The 18369-nt window shown below is 47.5% G+C and overlaps 1 protein-coding gene across 1 annotated transcript in view; it reads right to left on the minus strand.

Moving 5' to 3' along the window:
• Window positions 1-18369, minus strand: part of ODAD3 (outer dynein arm docking complex subunit 3) — a 35002-nt gene that overhangs the window by 12981 nt on the left and 3652 nt on the right. Inside the window, exons 5-10 of the mRNA XM_073587447.1 lie at window positions 7823-8002; window positions 7053-7088; window positions 4615-4716; window positions 4398-4523; window positions 3432-3554; window positions 3029-3172 (exon numbers count right to left, since the gene is read on the minus strand). Of these exons, the coding sequence (XP_073443548.1) occupies window positions 3029-3172; window positions 3432-3554; window positions 4398-4523; window positions 4615-4716; window positions 7053-7088; window positions 7823-8002 (711 nt within the window). The remainder of the gene's footprint in view (window positions 1-3028; window positions 3173-3431; window positions 3555-4397; window positions 4524-4614; window positions 4717-7052; window positions 7089-7822; window positions 8003-18369) is intronic.

An 18369-nucleotide genomic window follows, 5' to 3' on the forward strand; every position in this document is an offset into this window, starting at 1 on the left:
CTACTGATTGACCTGGACATATGGGGACCAGACGTCTCGTGACTCAATTGTCCCCAATGAAGCACCACAAGGGGTTTTCAGACTAGAACGGGCATCTGAGTTCTCAGCATTGGACTACCTATGCGAAAAGCAGACAGCACATGGAAGGGAGCTTCTCCATACACAATGCTCCAATCTGTGGCTCTAGTTGCTTGGAAATGACTTGATTGTCTTTTGGCAGGGCTCGTATTTCACCTGACAACACCCTCACCGGATTCAGGAGCTGTCAGACAGGTACCTGACACTGACTCTTCACAGCTTGCAGCACAAACTTTCGTGCCAAACAGAAGCCTCCACCTGCCACGGATACTGTCACAGTCAACGGTGGAGAGGGAATACTCCCGCCAAGGACAGCCTCTCCTACTGGCCCAAGGCTTTGGAGTTTTTTTTAAACCATCAGGAAGTTCTACACAATCGCAGCGATACCGCAATCATTCACTACGGAGTTCTGGCTTAGGCTCAGCCTGCCATACACGGTCGCCCTTCATGAATTCTGCACGGGTTTCTGCCTCAACATGTTCGTAAACTAGTGGTCTTTGGAAGAGCAAAGCCAGATGCGACTGATTCCTCACAAGCATCACCTGTCTGGGCTGCTCCTGGAAGCTGGGAACGGAAGATGTTACAGAAGATTCCGGATTTCGCTCAGCAAACACCTCTCGGAAGGCCACCAGGAAGGCCTGCAAGTCCGTGGTGATAGGAGAAACTTTTTCCTATAAGAGCTTGAGCCATGCCAGAGCATCTCCTGCTAGGTAGGACATTAAGAATCCCAACTTGACCCGATCGGAGGAAAACTTATGGCCCAAAACTTCGTAGTGCCGCATTCACTGCTCTAGGAACCCACGGCACTACTTCGGATCCCCACAGTAAAAAGGTGGATCAGACAGGACAGGTTCCACTCCAGAGGCATAAGTTTCAGGTTGAGTAGGCACAACCATAGGTAAAGCAACTTGGGCTGGCGCAGCTGATGTCAGGGCTTCCAATCGGACATCTAGTGTCTACAGATGGAACCTCTCGCTGTTAACTCAGCTGCTGTCACAGCTCTGAGTGCAGGGAGGACTGGGGATCGGCGGGGCCCATGGTGAAGTAAACAGTTATGCAAGCAGATAGCGCATGTGCTTTAGCGGACCCACTGTGCGATGGGGACAGGCTTACCTAGGAAGGGGAACAGCTAAGTGGCCATCTGTTGTTCACTGGTACTCCTGATAGTGGAATCAGGTTTGGCTGTAGAACAGTTACTGACACTGACACGGGCTCCGTTCAGACTACTAGGCTCAGGATCCTCTGCAGAACGGTTACTGACACAGAGTCTCAGACAGGGCTGATTTAGAGACTGGATGTAGCAGTCCAGATATACGGGGTACTCAGGCACACTTTCAAAAACACATGTCTCGGATACTCATTCATAAGGTCTGGGGAACGAGGTTCAGGCACTGACAGCACTAGGACCATGGACTTCGTGTTCAGGAGGACTGGCCACACCAGGACAAGGGCCTAAAGGCCCCGTTACACATAACGATGTCCCAGCGATCCCACCAACGATCCGACATGGATGGGATCACTGGGACATCGTTAGGCTGATCGCTGGTGAGCTGTCACAGACAGCCCCTCCAGCGATCAGGACCAGCGAGCAAGCTGGTTTCCAATGTAAACAGCGGGTATCCAGGAGCCGCTGCGGGCCTCGAGCTGGGAGGAAGGGGGTGTTCGGCGTTGCAAAGCTACTGGGGGCCCATGGTTTTCAGAAAATGTCAGCGGAGTCTCCGCACTTCCCATTGTTTTCACTGCGGTGAACTTCGGGAATATGGCCGTCGGAGGCGCAGATTGAAACCTTGGCTCCCGAGATCTCAATCTGAACATGCCCGACACAAAAAGACTGAATGTTACCAGAAATTCAAAGGAGAAAACAAAGTACAGGTGCATCTCTCAAATTAGAATATCATCAAAAAATTAATTTATTTCAGTTCTTCAATACAAAAAGTGAAACTCCTATATTATATAGAGTCATTACAAACGGGATCTATTTCCGTGTTTATTTCTGTTAATGTTGATGATTGTGGCTTACAGCCAATGAAAACCCAAAAGTCATTATCTCAGTAAATTAGAATATTTTATAACATCAGCTTGAAAAATTATTTTAAAATCCGGAATGTTGACCTCCTGAAATGTATGTTCAGTAAATGCACTCAGTACTTGGTCGGGGCTCCTTTTGCATCAATTACTGCATCAATGTGGCGAGGCATGGAGGCGATCAGCCTGTGGCACTGCTGAGGGGTTATGGAAGCCCATGTTGCTTTGATAGCAGCCTTCAGCTTGTCTGCATTGTTGGGTCTGGTGTCTCTCATCTTCCTCTTGACAATACCCCATAGATTCTCTGTGGGGTTAAAGTCAGGCGAGTTTGCTGCCAATCAAGCACAGTGATACTGTTGTTCTTACACCAGGTATTGGTACTTTTGGCAGTGTGACTCTAGAATATATGAGATTCACTTTTTGTATTGAAGAAGTGAAATAAATTCACTTTTTGATGATATTCTAATTTTTTGAGAAGGACCGGTATTAGTATATGGGTGTGCAGATTTACACAACCCCATTATTTTACTTATTTTTATTTTCCCACCTGAAAAGATTTCAGCTTGTTTCCCAATGGATTTGTACAGATTATGGGTGACATTAAAGGTCGAATAAGCTCTGAAATGATTCTTCTGGGTATGATTTTATTATATGACAAAAACCTGCGATTGTAACAGGGGTGTGTAGACTTTTATATCCATTCTAGCTTAGGGGGGCTTAGATTAAGTATGCCACGAGGAAAAGATCAGTAAGAGATTAACCTTGTTCTGTGCAGGATTTCAGCTCCTGTGGAAAATGCTGACAGACAGCGAGGGCGACTATTTCTTGATTACTATATATTGAGTGTTAGATTTCGTGTTCCTTTATCCTTGGTGGCCTCTCAACGTCCAACCTGCCATCTATCTCCAACCTTGCAACCTCTCACCTGTGTATCTGTCACCCCTGTGGCCTCCTTTATCCTATGAAAAGCCTCCTGATAGGTCCGGATTGCCTTTTCTTCCTCCTGTCCGTTAGATACCAGTTGGATGTCGGTAGGAGCGTCCTCTCCTGGCAAAATCACACGCTGAGCCTAAAAAGTCAAGAATGGAGACAGTGCAAGTTAAGAATATGTTGACACCTGGCAGGAGCCATCGCTCACCTGCTATAAAACGTATAGATAGTTGTCGGACCCTACAAAAAAATCTGTGGCCAAAATGATAACTGTAAGGTGCCACCACTAGGGGGAGCTCACATGCAGTAACACCCAATGCTCCCCCTAGTGGATGAGCTAGCAGTGGCATCGGCGGGTTCAGAAGATGGGACATTGCTGGTCACAAATGGCTACTTACTCTTCTTTCCGCGCGCTCGGCGTACATGCGTCTCTCTTCTGCCTGACGCTTGTACTCCTGAAGGATCCGCTCCCTCTCCCTGCGCTCGCGGTGAAACTCCTCTTCCTGCTGCTGCAGTTCTGTCTGTAATGGAGGATAAGACAAAACAATGTTGGGTGTTGGAGGACCCTAATCAGTGGAGACCCCAAAGCCACTGGCCGATTTGCCCATCAGAGGTAGGAATTTGCATATTTGTGGATTTGCTGAGTGATGGAGACCCCCTAACTGCCTCTTTTGTGCATTAATGGTCCATTTACATGTGTCTGATCATCGGCTTGTGCAAACACGTCACCAATCAGCCGACAAATGAGCAACATGTATATTCGTTGGATGATTGGATTGCTTATGCAGACCTAAAAGTCATCATTCTCTGCAGCACATCCCCAAATATAAGTAGTGGGATGTGCCGACAACATGCATGCTGTATGGGGATAGATTGACGTTTCGGGCCATTAAACGAGCGCCGATCCACCTCTATACAGTCGGTTGGCACTTGCTTATGGGCTGAAATCGGCCGGTGTAAATGGGATTTTACTATGTAACCCCCTACATACCTGGCCCAGCCCCCACATATCCGGACCACCCCCCCCCACATATCCAGACCACCCCGCCACATAACCTGGCCACCCCCCCCACATAACCGGACCACCCCCCCCACATAACCTGGCTACCCCCCCACTTACCCAGGCCACAACCTCACATACCTGGTCCACCTCCAACATATCCGGGCTACCCCCCAACATACCCAGACCACCTCCCACATACACGGGCTACCCCCCCTCATACACACACCACCTCCCACATACCCGGGATACCCCCCCACATACTCAGACCACCTCCCACATACTCGGTCCACCCCCCACATACCAGGGCCACCTCACATATATCCGGGCTACCCCCCACATACCCGGGCCACGTCCCACATACCCGGGCCATATCCCGTGACATCACCGCATCCTTGTTCATCATCTGGAGTTCCTTCAGTTCATTCCTCTGTCGGAGGATCTCGGCCTCCAGTAGATCCAGCTGTGACTGAAACGTCAGGCTTTCCTCCTGCAGAAATGGTAGCCAAGTAACGGACAACCCGGGACCCTCCGACATAACATGGCATGGGGTGGGGAGGAGAGGGCGTCTCGTATGTCACCTGCATATGGTCCTTCAGTTTCTGGTACACGCTGTATATGTGTCCTGATTCCTGTAATTTCAGCTGTGCTTTTTCAAGACGATTTTCCAATAGGCGCAGAGACTGGAGGAAGAGGGCATGTAAAGGGTTAAAAGCCATCCATTAAGAGGTATAGAATAATGGAGTAATTATAGAGGAGGACAGGAGGGGTATCGTTGCCTGGTGTATCCCAAAAAATAAGTTCTGCCACCCGGAATGGCATGCAGCCTGTCCTCAGCAGAGGGGATGACCTGTCCTCAGTCGAGGGGAAGACCCGTCCTCAGTCAAGGGGACGACCCGTCCTCAGCAGAGGAAATGACCTGTCCTCAGCAGAGGGGGATGACTCGTACTCAGTCGAGGGGAAGACCCGTCCTCAGTCGAGGGGACGACCCGTCCTCAGCAGAGGAAATGACCTGTCCTCAGCAGAGGGGGATGACCCGTCCTCAGCAGAAAGGATGACCCATCCTCAGTAGAGGGGATGACCCATCCTCAGGAGAGTGGATGACCCATCCTCAGGAGAGGGGATGACCCATCCTCAGGAGAGGGGACGACCCTTCCTCAGGAGAGGGGACGACCCTTCCTCAGGAGAGGGGACGACCCTTCCTCAGGAGAGGGGAACGACCCGTCCTCAGCAGAGGGAACAACCCATCCTCAGGAGAAGGGATGACCCATCCTCAGGAGAGGGGATGACCCATCCTCAGGAGAGGGGATGACCCATCCTCAGGAGAGGGGACGACCCTTCCTCAGGAGAGGGGACGACCCTTCCTCAGGAGAGGGGAACGACCCGTCCTCAGCAGAGGGAACAACCCATCCTCAGGAGAAGGGATGACCCATCCTCAGGAGAGGGGATGACCCATCCTCAGGAGAGGGGATGACCCATCCTCAGGAGAGGGGACGACCCTTCCTCAGCTGAGGGGAAGACCCGTCCTCAGCAGAGGGGATGACCCGTCCTCAGTAGAGGGGACGACCTGTCCTCAGCAGAAGGGATAACCCCTCCTTAGCAGAGGGGATGACCCTCAGGAGAGGGGACGACCCGTCCTCAGCAGAGGGGACGACCCGTCCTCAGCAGAGGGGATGACTCGTCCTCAGCAGAGGGGATGACCCGTCCTCAGGAGAGGGCATGACCCGTCCTCAGCAGAGGGGATGACCTGTCCTCAGCAGAGGGGATGACCTGTCCTCAGCAAAGGGGATGACCCGTCCTCAGTCGAGGGGACGACCCGTCCTTAGGAGAGGGGACGACCCGTCCTCAGGAGAGGGGACGACCAGTCCTCAGCAGAATGGATGACCCATCCTCAGGAGAGGGGATGACCCATCCTCAGGAGAGGGGATGACCCATCCTCAGGACAGGGGATGACCCATCCTCAGGACAGGGGATGACCCGTCCTCAGGAGAGGGGATAACCCGTCCTCAGGAGAGGGGGCAACCCGTCCTCAGGAGAGGAGATGCCTCTACGTCTTATGTGGTTAACATTGCAAAGGGCTTATAAAATACGAGCAGGATCAAGGTTGCCTCTATTACAAAGAGCGTAGTTTGGACCAGAGGTGCCAACATGTTGCAGGTGTGAACTGTGAAACATCAGGAGATCATTGCACCACGGTGAAGCAGGGAGCCGAGGCATGGGAGCAGTAAGCTCCTGAAAAAAATGAAGTTAAGACAACCCCTTTAATAAATCTTGCCAAATCAGACAAGGTGATTTTCTGGATTTGTTTTCTCATTTTGACTCCCATAGTTGTGGTCTACCTATGATGTCAATTACAGGCCTCTCTCTTCTTTTTTTAAGTGGGAGAACTTGCACAATCGGTGGCGGACTAAATATTTTTTTCCCCACTGTAAGTCTATTGTGTAAGGTGGGCTTAAAGGGGTTGTCCAGGCTTGTGAATCCTCTTAGTCAGGATTCCCCGGCGCCATAAGCGGGTGCTCATGTGACTGCAAGTATGTGATTTACAAACTTCTGGTCACATTCTGACTAGACATGTCCATCCTGACTCATTTGACTTGTATTGAGTGAGGCTGTGCACAAGTCTAGTCGGAACGTGACTGCATAGATGCAAAATTACATACCTGCGGTCTTGCACCTGCTGCTCCTTACTGCAGACTTGAACTCCAAGTCTGGACAACCCCTTGAAGTCCAGGATAACCCATCTAAGAGATTTGTTTGTTCCCTTCAGACCCATAGGCAGTGATATGGGGGCCTCACGTGGACCAAATGTCCCCATCTGTGCCAGAATTTAGATGCAGATGAGCCCAATGTAAGCCAAGAGTCTAAAGATGCCCCAAATGTATCCTCCGATGTGATAAAGATTCTCAGACGTCTGCTCCAAGTTTTTGCTGTCTACATATATTAGTTGGGATTACGCAGCGGCCCCCGTCAGAGTCACAGGAGACACAAGAAGGTTTGCAATTAATAATTAGTAAATAACCTGCTGAGGAGTTTCCTCCTGTTCTGAGGCTTCAATCTGCGGATGAAACAAGTAGAAGATGAAGACACAGGATTATATGGCTGCATAGTGTCATCATATGGAGGTAAGGCTTAAAGGGGTGGTACAGGATTAGAAAAACGTAACATGGTTGTCGTCTTCCTAAAACAGTGCCACACCTGTCCACGGGTTGTGTCTGGTATTGCAGCGCAGCTCCATGGAAGTAAATGTGGCTGAGCTACAATGCCAGACGCAACCCGTTGTTGGGTGAGTAGCTGCTTTTGGAAGAAAGCGACCATGTTTTTTTTTTAATTCTGTTCGACCCCCTTAACCTACGTCCTACCCACTCCTGAAAAGCAACGTGGCTGCTGAAACAAGCTCAAAAATGGACCTAAATGATTATGTAGATATGGGAACATCTGCCTGACAAGGAAGATTTGTCATTCAGGAGTCTGGAAAAGCTGAGTGATCCCCCAATGTGGGGGCTGTGATGGCAGAGAGAGGATATATCCCTACTGACCAGGAAAAATTTCACATTGAGGACAAGCTCGGTATGGGGCGCTGTGATGGCAACCATTACCCAGCTTTTCCAGAAACATATTTAAGGTGGACCAGGCAGGATAGAAATGATGGAGACTCATTGGCTTTAGAAAAGCCGGTGGGAGGATGATGGGCGTCTAAAGCTAAACAACCAAATGATTTAGTATTTGGGTTGCTCAGCTAGATGGAAGGACGCTGCCTCGTCCACAAACCGACCCTTAGGCCACAATCACCTGCTCCTCGTGTACCGCTCTGCCATCTTTCTCGGGCTTGTCTTCCTCCTCACCACAGCTCTGCTTATATACAGTCTGCAGTTCCTCCAAGCGCTTCCTCCGTCCGTCCGTCTGGTGGCGAAGGGCATTGAGACGCTTGATCTTGTCGCAGAGTTTCTGGTCCATCAGCTGGACGGCAGCCTGAGAACACAATTATATTGTTATCACTGCTACGTTGGTTGTTCTATCAAGTTGTTAAAGGGGCCGTGATACTAATGACCAGAGATGAGTAAATCAATTTTCAGGACAAAGGTCCATCGGCTGCATTAGTTGTCCGTGGCCACCGGAAACAAACCATGCGATCCTTTGCTTCCCTGCTGGAAATGAGCCCTGCGATCCTCCTCCTTCCCAGCCAGAAACAAGCCCTGAAATACTCCTCCTTCCCTGCCAGAAACGGGCCCTGCGATCCTCCTCCTTCCCTGCCAAAAACGAGCCCTGCGATCCTCCAACTTCCCTGCCAAAAACGAGCCCTGCAATATCCCTCCTTCCCTGCCAGAAACGGGCCCTGCGATCCTTCTCCTTCCCTGCCAGAAAAGAGCCCTGCGATCCTCCTCCTTCCCTGCCAAAAACGAGCCCTGCGATCCTCCTCCCCTGCCAAAAACGAGCCCTGCGATCCTCCTCCTTCCCTGCCAAAAACGAGCCCTGCGATCCTCCTCCTTCCCTGCCAAAAACAAGCCCTGCGATCCTCCTCCTTCCCTGCCAAAAAACGAGCCCTGCAATACTCCTCCTTCCCTGCCAGAAACGGGCTCTGCGATCCCTCTCCTTCCCTGCCAAAAACGGTCTTTGCAATACTCCTCCTTCCCTGCCAAAAACAAGCCCTGCGATCCTCCTCCTTCCTTGCCAGAAACGGTCTCTGCAATACTCCTCCTTCCCTGCTGGAAACATGCACTGTGATCCTCCTCCTTCCCTGCCTGGAACGAGCCCTGCGATCCTCCTTCTTCCCTGCCAGAAACGAGCCCTGCGATCCTCCTCACTCCCTGCCGAAAATGAGCCCTGTGATCCTCCTCCTTCCCTGCTGGAAACGAGCCCTGTGATCCTTCATCCCTGCCTGAAACGTGTCCTGTGATCCTCCTCCTTCCGTGCCAGAAACGGCCCTGCGATCCTCCTCCTTCCCTGCCAGAAACGGTCTCTGCAATACTCCTCTGTTATGAATGAGTCACCGTAGGAGGCAAAAACAGAAATACTAGCTAAGTCCAGAAAACCAGAGAAGTTGGCAGCTATCGGATTACAGACCCCTGAACCTATCAACAACAACTAGCAGTAGCCGTGGGAGGTTCCTACGGTGCCCTAGACCCCTCGATCACAGCCGGAGAACTACATAGCCTAAAGACAGAAAGGGAAATCTAAACTGTCCCAGAGCAGACCCCAAAGCAATAGGCAGCCCCCAACATATAATGACGGTGAAGCAAGATGAAAAAACACTCACACAGATAGAAAGATAGGTTGAGCAAACGATGGGGCCCAAGCTAACTACAAAGGACAGGATAGAAAAGTTGCTGTCTGTAATCCGCCAAAACCCTATCAAAACAAGAGCCAACAGCTGATAGGGAAAAAAGCCCTGAAGACGCTAGGCTTCAAAAAGACTATATCAGTACTCAGGTATTTTCTGAAGACAGAGCAAAAAGGAATTCAGCACACCCCAGCAAGGAATGGCAGAAATCCAGAAAAACAAGGAAAAACAAAAACAAAACACAAATGCAAAAAACAGAGCAGAAAACTTAGCTTTTGAGGAGCAGGAATCAGACTGGTCTCCTAGAATCCCTCAGAGAGATCACCAGCAAGGCAGAAGGGCGTCGGCTGCCTTATATCCAGTCAGCAATTCCCGTCACCCAGTCATCATCATCCTGCCCAGATGCTTGGTAATCAGCCTCACTACCTTCCTTCACCAGAAGAGGGAGTTCATCAGACCTCAATGGTGAAGGGGAAAATGAACTCACAACAGTACCTCCCCCTTGAGGAGGGGTTACCGAACCCTCATCCACGCCACCAGGGCGATCAGGGTGAGCCCGATGAAAGGCACGCACCAATCTTTTGGCATGAATATCAGAAACAGAGACCCAGGAATTATCCTCCTGACCATAACCCTTCCACTTAACCAAATACTGGAGTCTCCGTCTAGCCAGACGGGAATCCAGTATCTTCTCTACCTCATATTCCATGTTACCTTCAACCAATACAGGGTCCGGTGGTGCCACCCCAGGAACTACTGGTTCAACAAACCTCTTCAACAAGGACTTATGAAACACATTATGGATTTTAAATGTGACAGGAAGAGCCAAACGAAAAGAGACCGGATTAATAATCTCCAAAATCTTGTAAGGTCCAATAAATCTAGGCTTAAACTTAGGAGAAGCCACCTTCATAGCGATATTTTTTGATGATAACCAAACCATATCACCAACCTTAAACTGGGGACCAATGGTCCTATGTCGGTTGGAAAACCGCTGGGCCTTTTCCTGGGAGAGAGATAACTTATCCACCACTTGGTCCCAGATCTGGTGCATTCTCTCCAACACAGTGTCAACACCTGGGCAGGCTCCACCTGCCCTGAAGAAAATCGAGGATGAAACCCAAAGTTACAAAAAAAGGTGACATCAAAGTATCAGCAAATTCGGCCAAGGGCAAAAATGAAACCCAATCATCCTGATCAGCGGAAATAAAACATCTCAAATACGACTCCAAGGTCTGGTTTGTTCTCTCCGTCTGCCCATTGGTCTGAGGGTGAAAAGCAGAGGAGAAGGACAACTGAATTCCCAGCTTGGAACAGAAAGTCCTCCAAAATCTAGACACAAACTGAACTCCTCTGTCAGATACAATGTTCTGATCAACAAAAATTTTAACCACACGATAGTGTCTCAGACCAATGACGAGGAAGGGAGGTATATTTACATCAAGCTTTCCAGTCCACAGGGAGAATTTGGTATACATAACATATATGCCCCCAATAATGAACAAACTTCTTTTTTTAACTTCATCACTCAGGAATTGGAAAAGGATACAGAACTCAAAAGGGTGGTTGGAGGGGACTTTAATGCGGTGGTTTCAAGGGGGGAAGACAAGAGATATAGTAGGGATGATGGTAGGCCGATTAGAGAGGTTAAAGGTTTAATGGCCAAGCATTTGGAGGACACAAATTTGAAAGATAGCTGGAGATTGCATCATCCAAATGACCGGGAGTACACTCACTATTCACATCCTCATGAAGCGTGGTCCAGGATTGACTACATTTTGGTTGACCAACTTTTGATGCATAGGGTTAGAGATGTGGTTATTGAGGATATGGTGATATCGGATCATAGCCCAGTGCTTTTAGACATCAATGATACAATACAGAGGGGGACAGATTATCTGTGGAGGTTTCCGTCGTTTTTGCTTAGAGACAAGGAATTTGCCAAAACTCTGATCGAATGGTGGGATGATTATAGCAGTACTAATAGTGAACATGCGGCGGATGTAATGTTGTTCTGGGAAACTGCAAAAACAGTACTGAGAGGTAGATTGATGGGACATGTAGCTAAACTTAGAAAGCATACTCATAAACAATACCAAAAAGCAAGCGAGGCCCTCAGAGAGAAATACGCGGGGTACTTAGCAAACAAGACACAAAGTGCGAAAGAGGAGTGGAAGGCAGCGAGACAGGAATTTCACTCTTGGGTGGGGAAAAGAGAGGACCTGATACGATCACAACAGGAAGTTGATCTACACAAATTTGGCAATAAAGCGGGGAAATTATTGGCCAATCTGGCGAAAGGACGACGACCAATGACCTTGATAACTAATATGACTAGACCGGACGGGAGCAAATCCTCAAACCCAAAGGAGATTACAGAGATTTTGGGGAAGTACTATGAGAATTTATATAGCAGGGGGGAAGAGACGGGAGACAGGGGAAGTGATCTGTTGGGAAAAATAAAACTTTCGCAAATAAATTCGGAAGAGCTGTCTACATTGAACGCGGAAATAACAATAGAGGAAGTACAGTCGGTAATAAGGGATTTGAATATACACAAGGCACCGGGACCTGACGGGTTCAATGGGGAATTTTATAAAGAAATGGGAGAGCAGATAGCGCCGGTTTTGACTAGAATGTACAATAAAATACTGGGAGGATGTGGAATTTCGGGACATCTCAACACTGCGTACATAAAATTGATACCCAAGGGCGATAAGAATCTAGACAATCCAGCAAACTATAGGCCAATTTCACTAATAAATCAGGATCTTAAAATCTTGGCCAAATTGATGGCCAATAGGTTGGCGGAGATAATACCAAATTTAATTTCACTGGCACAATCGGGGTTTGTTAAAGGGAGGGCAGCGGTGACAAATGTGCGGAGGGCCATGTTGGTAATGGATGCTATTAGACACAGGGATCTTCGAAAGGAGGAATGTCCAGCCATGGTCACACTTGATGCTGAAAAAGCGTTCGACAGCGTGGGGTGGACATGGTTGGAGACGGTACTCGACAATATGGGGATAGAGGGAGCCTTTCGTACGTTTATAGGAGTATTATACGCGAATCCTCAGGCGAGGGTGGCAACGCCCGGGTTCCTGTCGCAGTCTTTCCCTTTGAACAAAGGGACTAGACAGGGATGTCCATTGTCACCCCTCCTGTTTAACCTTGCCATTGAGCCATTGTCTCGACTGTTAAATGAAGGAGATTGTTTCGAAGGCATTAGTGTTGGGAAGGAACGATTGCACTCAGCGCTGTTTGCGGATGATATTATATTATTCATGAACAATCCTCAGAGGGACCTACCGAAAGTGATAAAACAGATAGAGGAGTTCGGGAGCTTGTCAGGTTTTAAATTGAACAGAACAAAGTGTGAAATACTATTTCTCTGTGGGCAAAGGATGCCACTAATGGTAGCAGATGGAACAAGGGGGGAAATCTGTGGGATACCAATAGCAAAGTCACATCTTAAATATCTAGGAATACAGATGGGATGTACGTCAGCATCGATATATGACTTAAACTACAAACCTTTGATACAGAAAATAGAACGGGATTTGAAGTTGTGGGAAGGGCTACCGTTATCTCTGCTAGGTAGAAATCATCTCTTGAAAATGATGTGCTTTCCAAAGTTACTCTACCCAGTGCAGACCATCCCCATGTTGTTGAAACATACAGACATAAATAGATTGAATAAAGCATTTTCGACATTCCTATGGAGGGGGAAAAGACCGAGAATTAAAACGGAAAAATTGATGCAATCTTTGAAACAAGGAGGCATTAAACTGCCAAATATTAGAGGGTATAATTTGGCATGCCTGATGAGACATGCCATAGACTGGTTGAGGAAGACAAATGGGCATTCTGACATACGTTTGGAGAGTGAGTTTTGTAAACCCTGGGATTTAGGGGCACTATTGCACACGTCATTGGCCAACATGCCAAGGAACATTAAACACTCACTGGTATGTAGAGATACGGTGATGGCCTGGAAAGCAGTGAGGAAAAAATTCAAATTGTCTTGGAGAATATCCAAGCATCTTGATATATGGAGGTTCCCAGATTTCCCAGCGGGAAGAGACAACAAATTATTTTCAGAATGGAAGAACAAGGGGATAAAAAGGGTGACAGATCTAATCCATGAGGTGGAGAATAGATGGCTGACATACCAGGAAATCGTGACAAAATATGGGCTATCCACATTCCAAATCCTCCAATACAAACAGATAGAAAAGGGGCTAATGTCACAACTGAGGGATGTTAGAATGGAACAGGTGACGAATGACTTGGACAGAATTATTATGAAAGACCGACATGAGAATTCTATCTCCGCATTATATAAAGCTTTGAGGGAGGTTTTGATTCCAATCTGCCCAGAACAGGTCTGGAGAGCATGGGCAAGACAACTGGGTGACTCTGAAGCAGGGGATAAGATATTACAGGGGTGGATGAAGATGAGGAAGGAGGTGATTAATGAAGGTTGGAGGGACACTCAATATAGACTGATGCATAGAGCAATTTATGGTTTTAACATCCCAAATACACAACAGATAAACAGAGTGACTCAGTGCCCCAAATGTAAATTGCCAAAAACAGATCTGTTCCATGGGATCTGGCAATGCCCAGAGAGCCAGAAATTCTGGAAAGGATTACAATCATTTCTGCAAAAAGTGGGGAGTGTGGAAATTGAAATGGATCCATTGCTGTGGATCTTTCATTATAGGAATAAGGGACAGGTAGTAAGAGGTGGAGAGGAACAGAGGCCCAAATTACCAAAATTGTTTCATGGGGTGGCTATGATAGGTAAGAGGGCTCTACTGTCCAAATGGCTTGAGGGAAGTGTGCCGTCGATGGAAGAGGTGATGGGACAGATTAAATCTTTACTCAGAATCGAACAGCTGGAGGCGGAAAGGAACAAGGAGGGTCTGACGGGTAAATTCTTTAAAAAATGGAGGCTTTTCATAGTAAGACAATGTGATGAAGAGGAAATAAGGAGAATAGTAAGGCCCTTTAAATATACTGAATGGTACCTACTGGAAGACATCCAAAACAATTTGGGGAATCTGAAGTTGGCTAATGAAGGCGAGGTGTAAGGTCCTGGTAGGGACAGGAGTTAAAAAGGATAAATGTGTGGTGATATTTTACAGAGGCGATGCTGGCAATCTGTGTTTTACAAGTGGTCTAGACATAACATGTGTGCGAAGTTGCTAGGTGAGACAATTGAAAATGTAAGAGGAAGAGGGTTTGTTTAAGGGAGGGTAGGAAGGGAGGATGATAGGCTGAGTTATTGTCTGTTTATTGGAAAAATGACTTGTCATGTGAAATGAAGCAATGTCTATGAAAATTTGAAAATTTGAAATAAAATTTGTGTTTATACAATGTTCTCAAGAATCCCGTGCAAGCGAACCACCTGATGCAAAAACAGGGGCACCAACTCAGAAGAAGATGGCAACTTAGGGAGTGGTACAAGATGAACCATCTTAGAGAACCTATCACAAATCACCCAAATAACAGTCATTCTCTGAGAGACAGGCATATCAGAGATGAATCCATTGAAATATAGGTCCATGGCCTCCTGGGGACCGGCAAAGGCATCAGCAACCCACTAGAGCGAGAACAAGGTTTAGACCGGGAGCAAGTCCCACAGGACTGCACAAAATTCCTGACATCACGAGACAAGGCGGGCAACCAAAAAGACTGACTCACCAGATCTCTAGTACCAAAAATACCTGGATGACCAGCCAATGCAGAGCAATGAACTTCAGACATCACTCTCTTCTTCCACTGGTCAGGAACATACAACTTCCCACTGGGACAACGCTCAGGTTTGTCCTCCTGGAACTCTTCCAGAGCACGTCTCAAATCGGGCGAGATAGCAGAAAGAACTACCCCTTCGCCTAAGATGGTAGCAGGCTTGGTCACCACAGGAGAATCAGCAAAGAAGCTCCTAGAGAGAGCGTCAGCCTTGACATTCTTAGTGCCAGGAAGAAAAGAGACCACAAAATCAAAACGTGTAAAAAACAAGGCCCACCTAGCCTGTCTAGGGTTCAAGCGTTTGGCCGACTCCAGGTAAATCAAATTCTTGTGGTCAGTGAGGACCACGACTTGATGTTTAGCTCCCTCCAACCAATGTCTCCACTCCTCAAATGCCCATTTCATGGCTAACAGTTCCCGATTCCCCACATCATAGTTACGTTCAGATGGAGAGAACTTTCGGGAAAAGAAAGCACAGGGATTCATTTTAGATGTTACAGGATCCTTTTGGGACAAAACAGCTCCTGCACCAATCTCAGAAGCGTCCACCTCTACCTGGAACGGGAGTGAGACATCAGGTTGCCGCAAAACCAGGGCAGAAGTGAATCTTTGCTTCAGCTCCTGAAAGGAAGAAACAGCCTCCGGAGACCAATTCAACACATCAGCACCCTTCTTAGTCAGATCAGTCAATGGCTTGGCAATACTAGAAAATTTTGCTATAAATTTCCGATAAAAATTAGCAAAACCCAAAAACTTCTGGAGGGCCTTCAAAGAAGTGGGCTGAACCCAATCATAAATGGCCTGTACCTTGGCCGGGTCCATTTCAATAGTTGACGGAGACAAAATAAATCCCAAAAAAGAAATCCTCTGTACCCCAAAAAGGCATTTCGATCCCTTGACATACAGGGAATTCTCCCTCAAGATCCGGAACACAGTCCGAACATGTTCCACATGAGAATCCCAATCCTTGGAGAAGATCAAAATATCATGCAGATAGATAATCAAAAATTTATCCACAAAGTCTCGGAAAATATCGTTCATGAAGCACTGGAAGACAGAAGGGGCATTAGTGAGCCCAAAAGGCATCACCAGGTACTCAAAATGTCCCTCCGGAGTATTAAACGCCGTCTTCCATTCATCCCCATGCTTAATGCGGATAAGATTATACGCCCCCCTGAGGTCAAGCTTGGTAAACCAGCAAGCACCTTTAACTCTGGAGAATAGATCCGAAATCAGGGGTAACGGATACTGATATTTAATAGTAATTTTGTTGAGGGCACGATAATCAATACAAGGCCTTAATGAACCATCCTTTTTGGCCACGAAAAAAAACCCAGCACCTAAGGGTGAAGAGGATGGTCTAATATGACCCTTCTCCAACGACTCCTTAATATAGGATCGCATAGCCTCGTGCTCGGGTACAGATAAATTAAAGAGCCGACCCTTGGGAAATTTACACCCCGGGCTCAGTTCAATTGCACAGTCATAACTCCTATGAGGAGGCAAAGACGCAGACTCAGTCTCACTAAATACATCATAAAAATCCGCCAAATAGTCAGGAACATCATGCGACTGAGGTGAGGTGGAAAAAACCGGAGCCTCACTAAGGGCACACCGACAACCCCAACTCACCACAGACACAGATTTCCAATCCAAAACTGGATTATGAATTTGCAACCAGGGAAACCCCAGAACAATGGTATCATGCAAATTATGCAACACCAAAAATCTGCAATTTTCTTGATGGTCTGGGGCGACCCGCATTACCACCTGGGTCCAAAACTGAGGTTTATTTTTCGCCAAAGGAGTAGCATCAATCCCCCTCAAAGGGATAGGCGTCCGCAGAGGTGTCATAGGAAATCCACAACGTTTAGCAAAATCCAAGTCCATTAGGTTCAGGGCTGCTCCCGAATCCACAAAAGCCTTGGCGGAAAATGTGGACAGGGAGCAGATCAGAGTAATTGCCAGAAGAAACTTAGGTTGAACACCACCCACAGAAAACGTGTGTGCAAAACGTTTCTCTCGTTTAGGACAGACAGAAATAATATGTGAGGCATCTCCACAAAAAAAACACAGCTTATTACGCCTTCTGAACTCCTGACGTTGCTCCCTGGACAAAACTCTATCACATTGCATAGGTTCAGACACTTGTTTAACAGGTGGCAACACCTCTCGTGCAGTCCTGCGTTCACGTAAACGCCGATCAACCTGAATGGCTAATGACATAGAATCGTCAAGACCAGAGGGAACAGGAAATCCCACCATAGTATCTTTTACGGCTTCTGACAAACCCTTCTGAATGAGAGCTGCCAAGGCATTATCATTCCAGGTAGTAAGGACCGCCCACTTTAGGAATTTTTGACAGTACAATTCTGCAGAATCTCGACCCTGGCTCAATGCCAACAGGGCCTTTTCAGCCTGATCAATAGCATTAGGTTCGTCATACAACAACCTCAAGGCTTGAAAAAATGCGTTCACATTAGTCAGAATAGGATCATCTGGTTTCAAAGAAAACGCCCAATCCTGGGGATTGCCGCGCAGCAAAGAGATGACAATTTTAACCTGCTGCGCGGAGCTCCCTGACGAGTTAGGCTTCAAGGCAAAAAAGAATTTACAATTATTTTTGAAATTCAAAAATTTAGACCGATCCCCAAAAAACACATCAGGAGTAGGGATCTTTGGTTCAGCAGCATGTGAATGAGCAAGGTAGGCGGAAATTCCCCGCACTTCAGCAGTGAGCTGCTCCACACGATCAGACAATTGCTTCATCTCCATTGAGATGAAAAAATAAAATTCCCCCTACGGCCTCAAAGACATAGAGGAAAAAATATACAAAAAAAAAATTCTGACACTTTTTTTTTTTTTACAATTCTTTCCTGCTATTGAGTACCCTAGGATCTGCGGTATGGCTGGTGATTCTGTTATGAATGAGTCACCGTAGGAGGCAAAACAGAAATGCTAGCTAAGTCCAGAAAACCAGAGAAGTTGGCAGCTATTGGATTACAGACCCCTGAACCTATCAACAACAACTAGCAGTAGCCGTGGGGGGTTCCTACGGTGCCCTAGACCCCTCGATCACAGCCGGAGAACTACATAGCCTAAAGACAGAAAGGGAAATCTAAACTGTCCCAGAGCAGACCCCAAAGCAATAGGCAGCCCCCAACATATAATGACGGTGAAGCAAGATGAAAAAACACTCACACAGATAGAAAGATAGGTTGAGCAAACGATGGGGCCCAAGCTAACTACGAAAGACAGGATAGAAAAGCTGCTGTCTGTAATCCGCCAAAACCCTATCAAA

Source organism: Dendrobates tinctorius, unplaced genomic scaffold, assembly GCF_039654945.1.
Source record: "Dendrobates tinctorius isolate UK_male_01 unplaced genomic scaffold, ASM3965494v1 ptg000099l, whole genome shotgun sequence".
Lineage (NCBI taxonomy): Eukaryota > Metazoa > Chordata > Amphibia > Anura > Dendrobatidae > Dendrobates > Dendrobates tinctorius.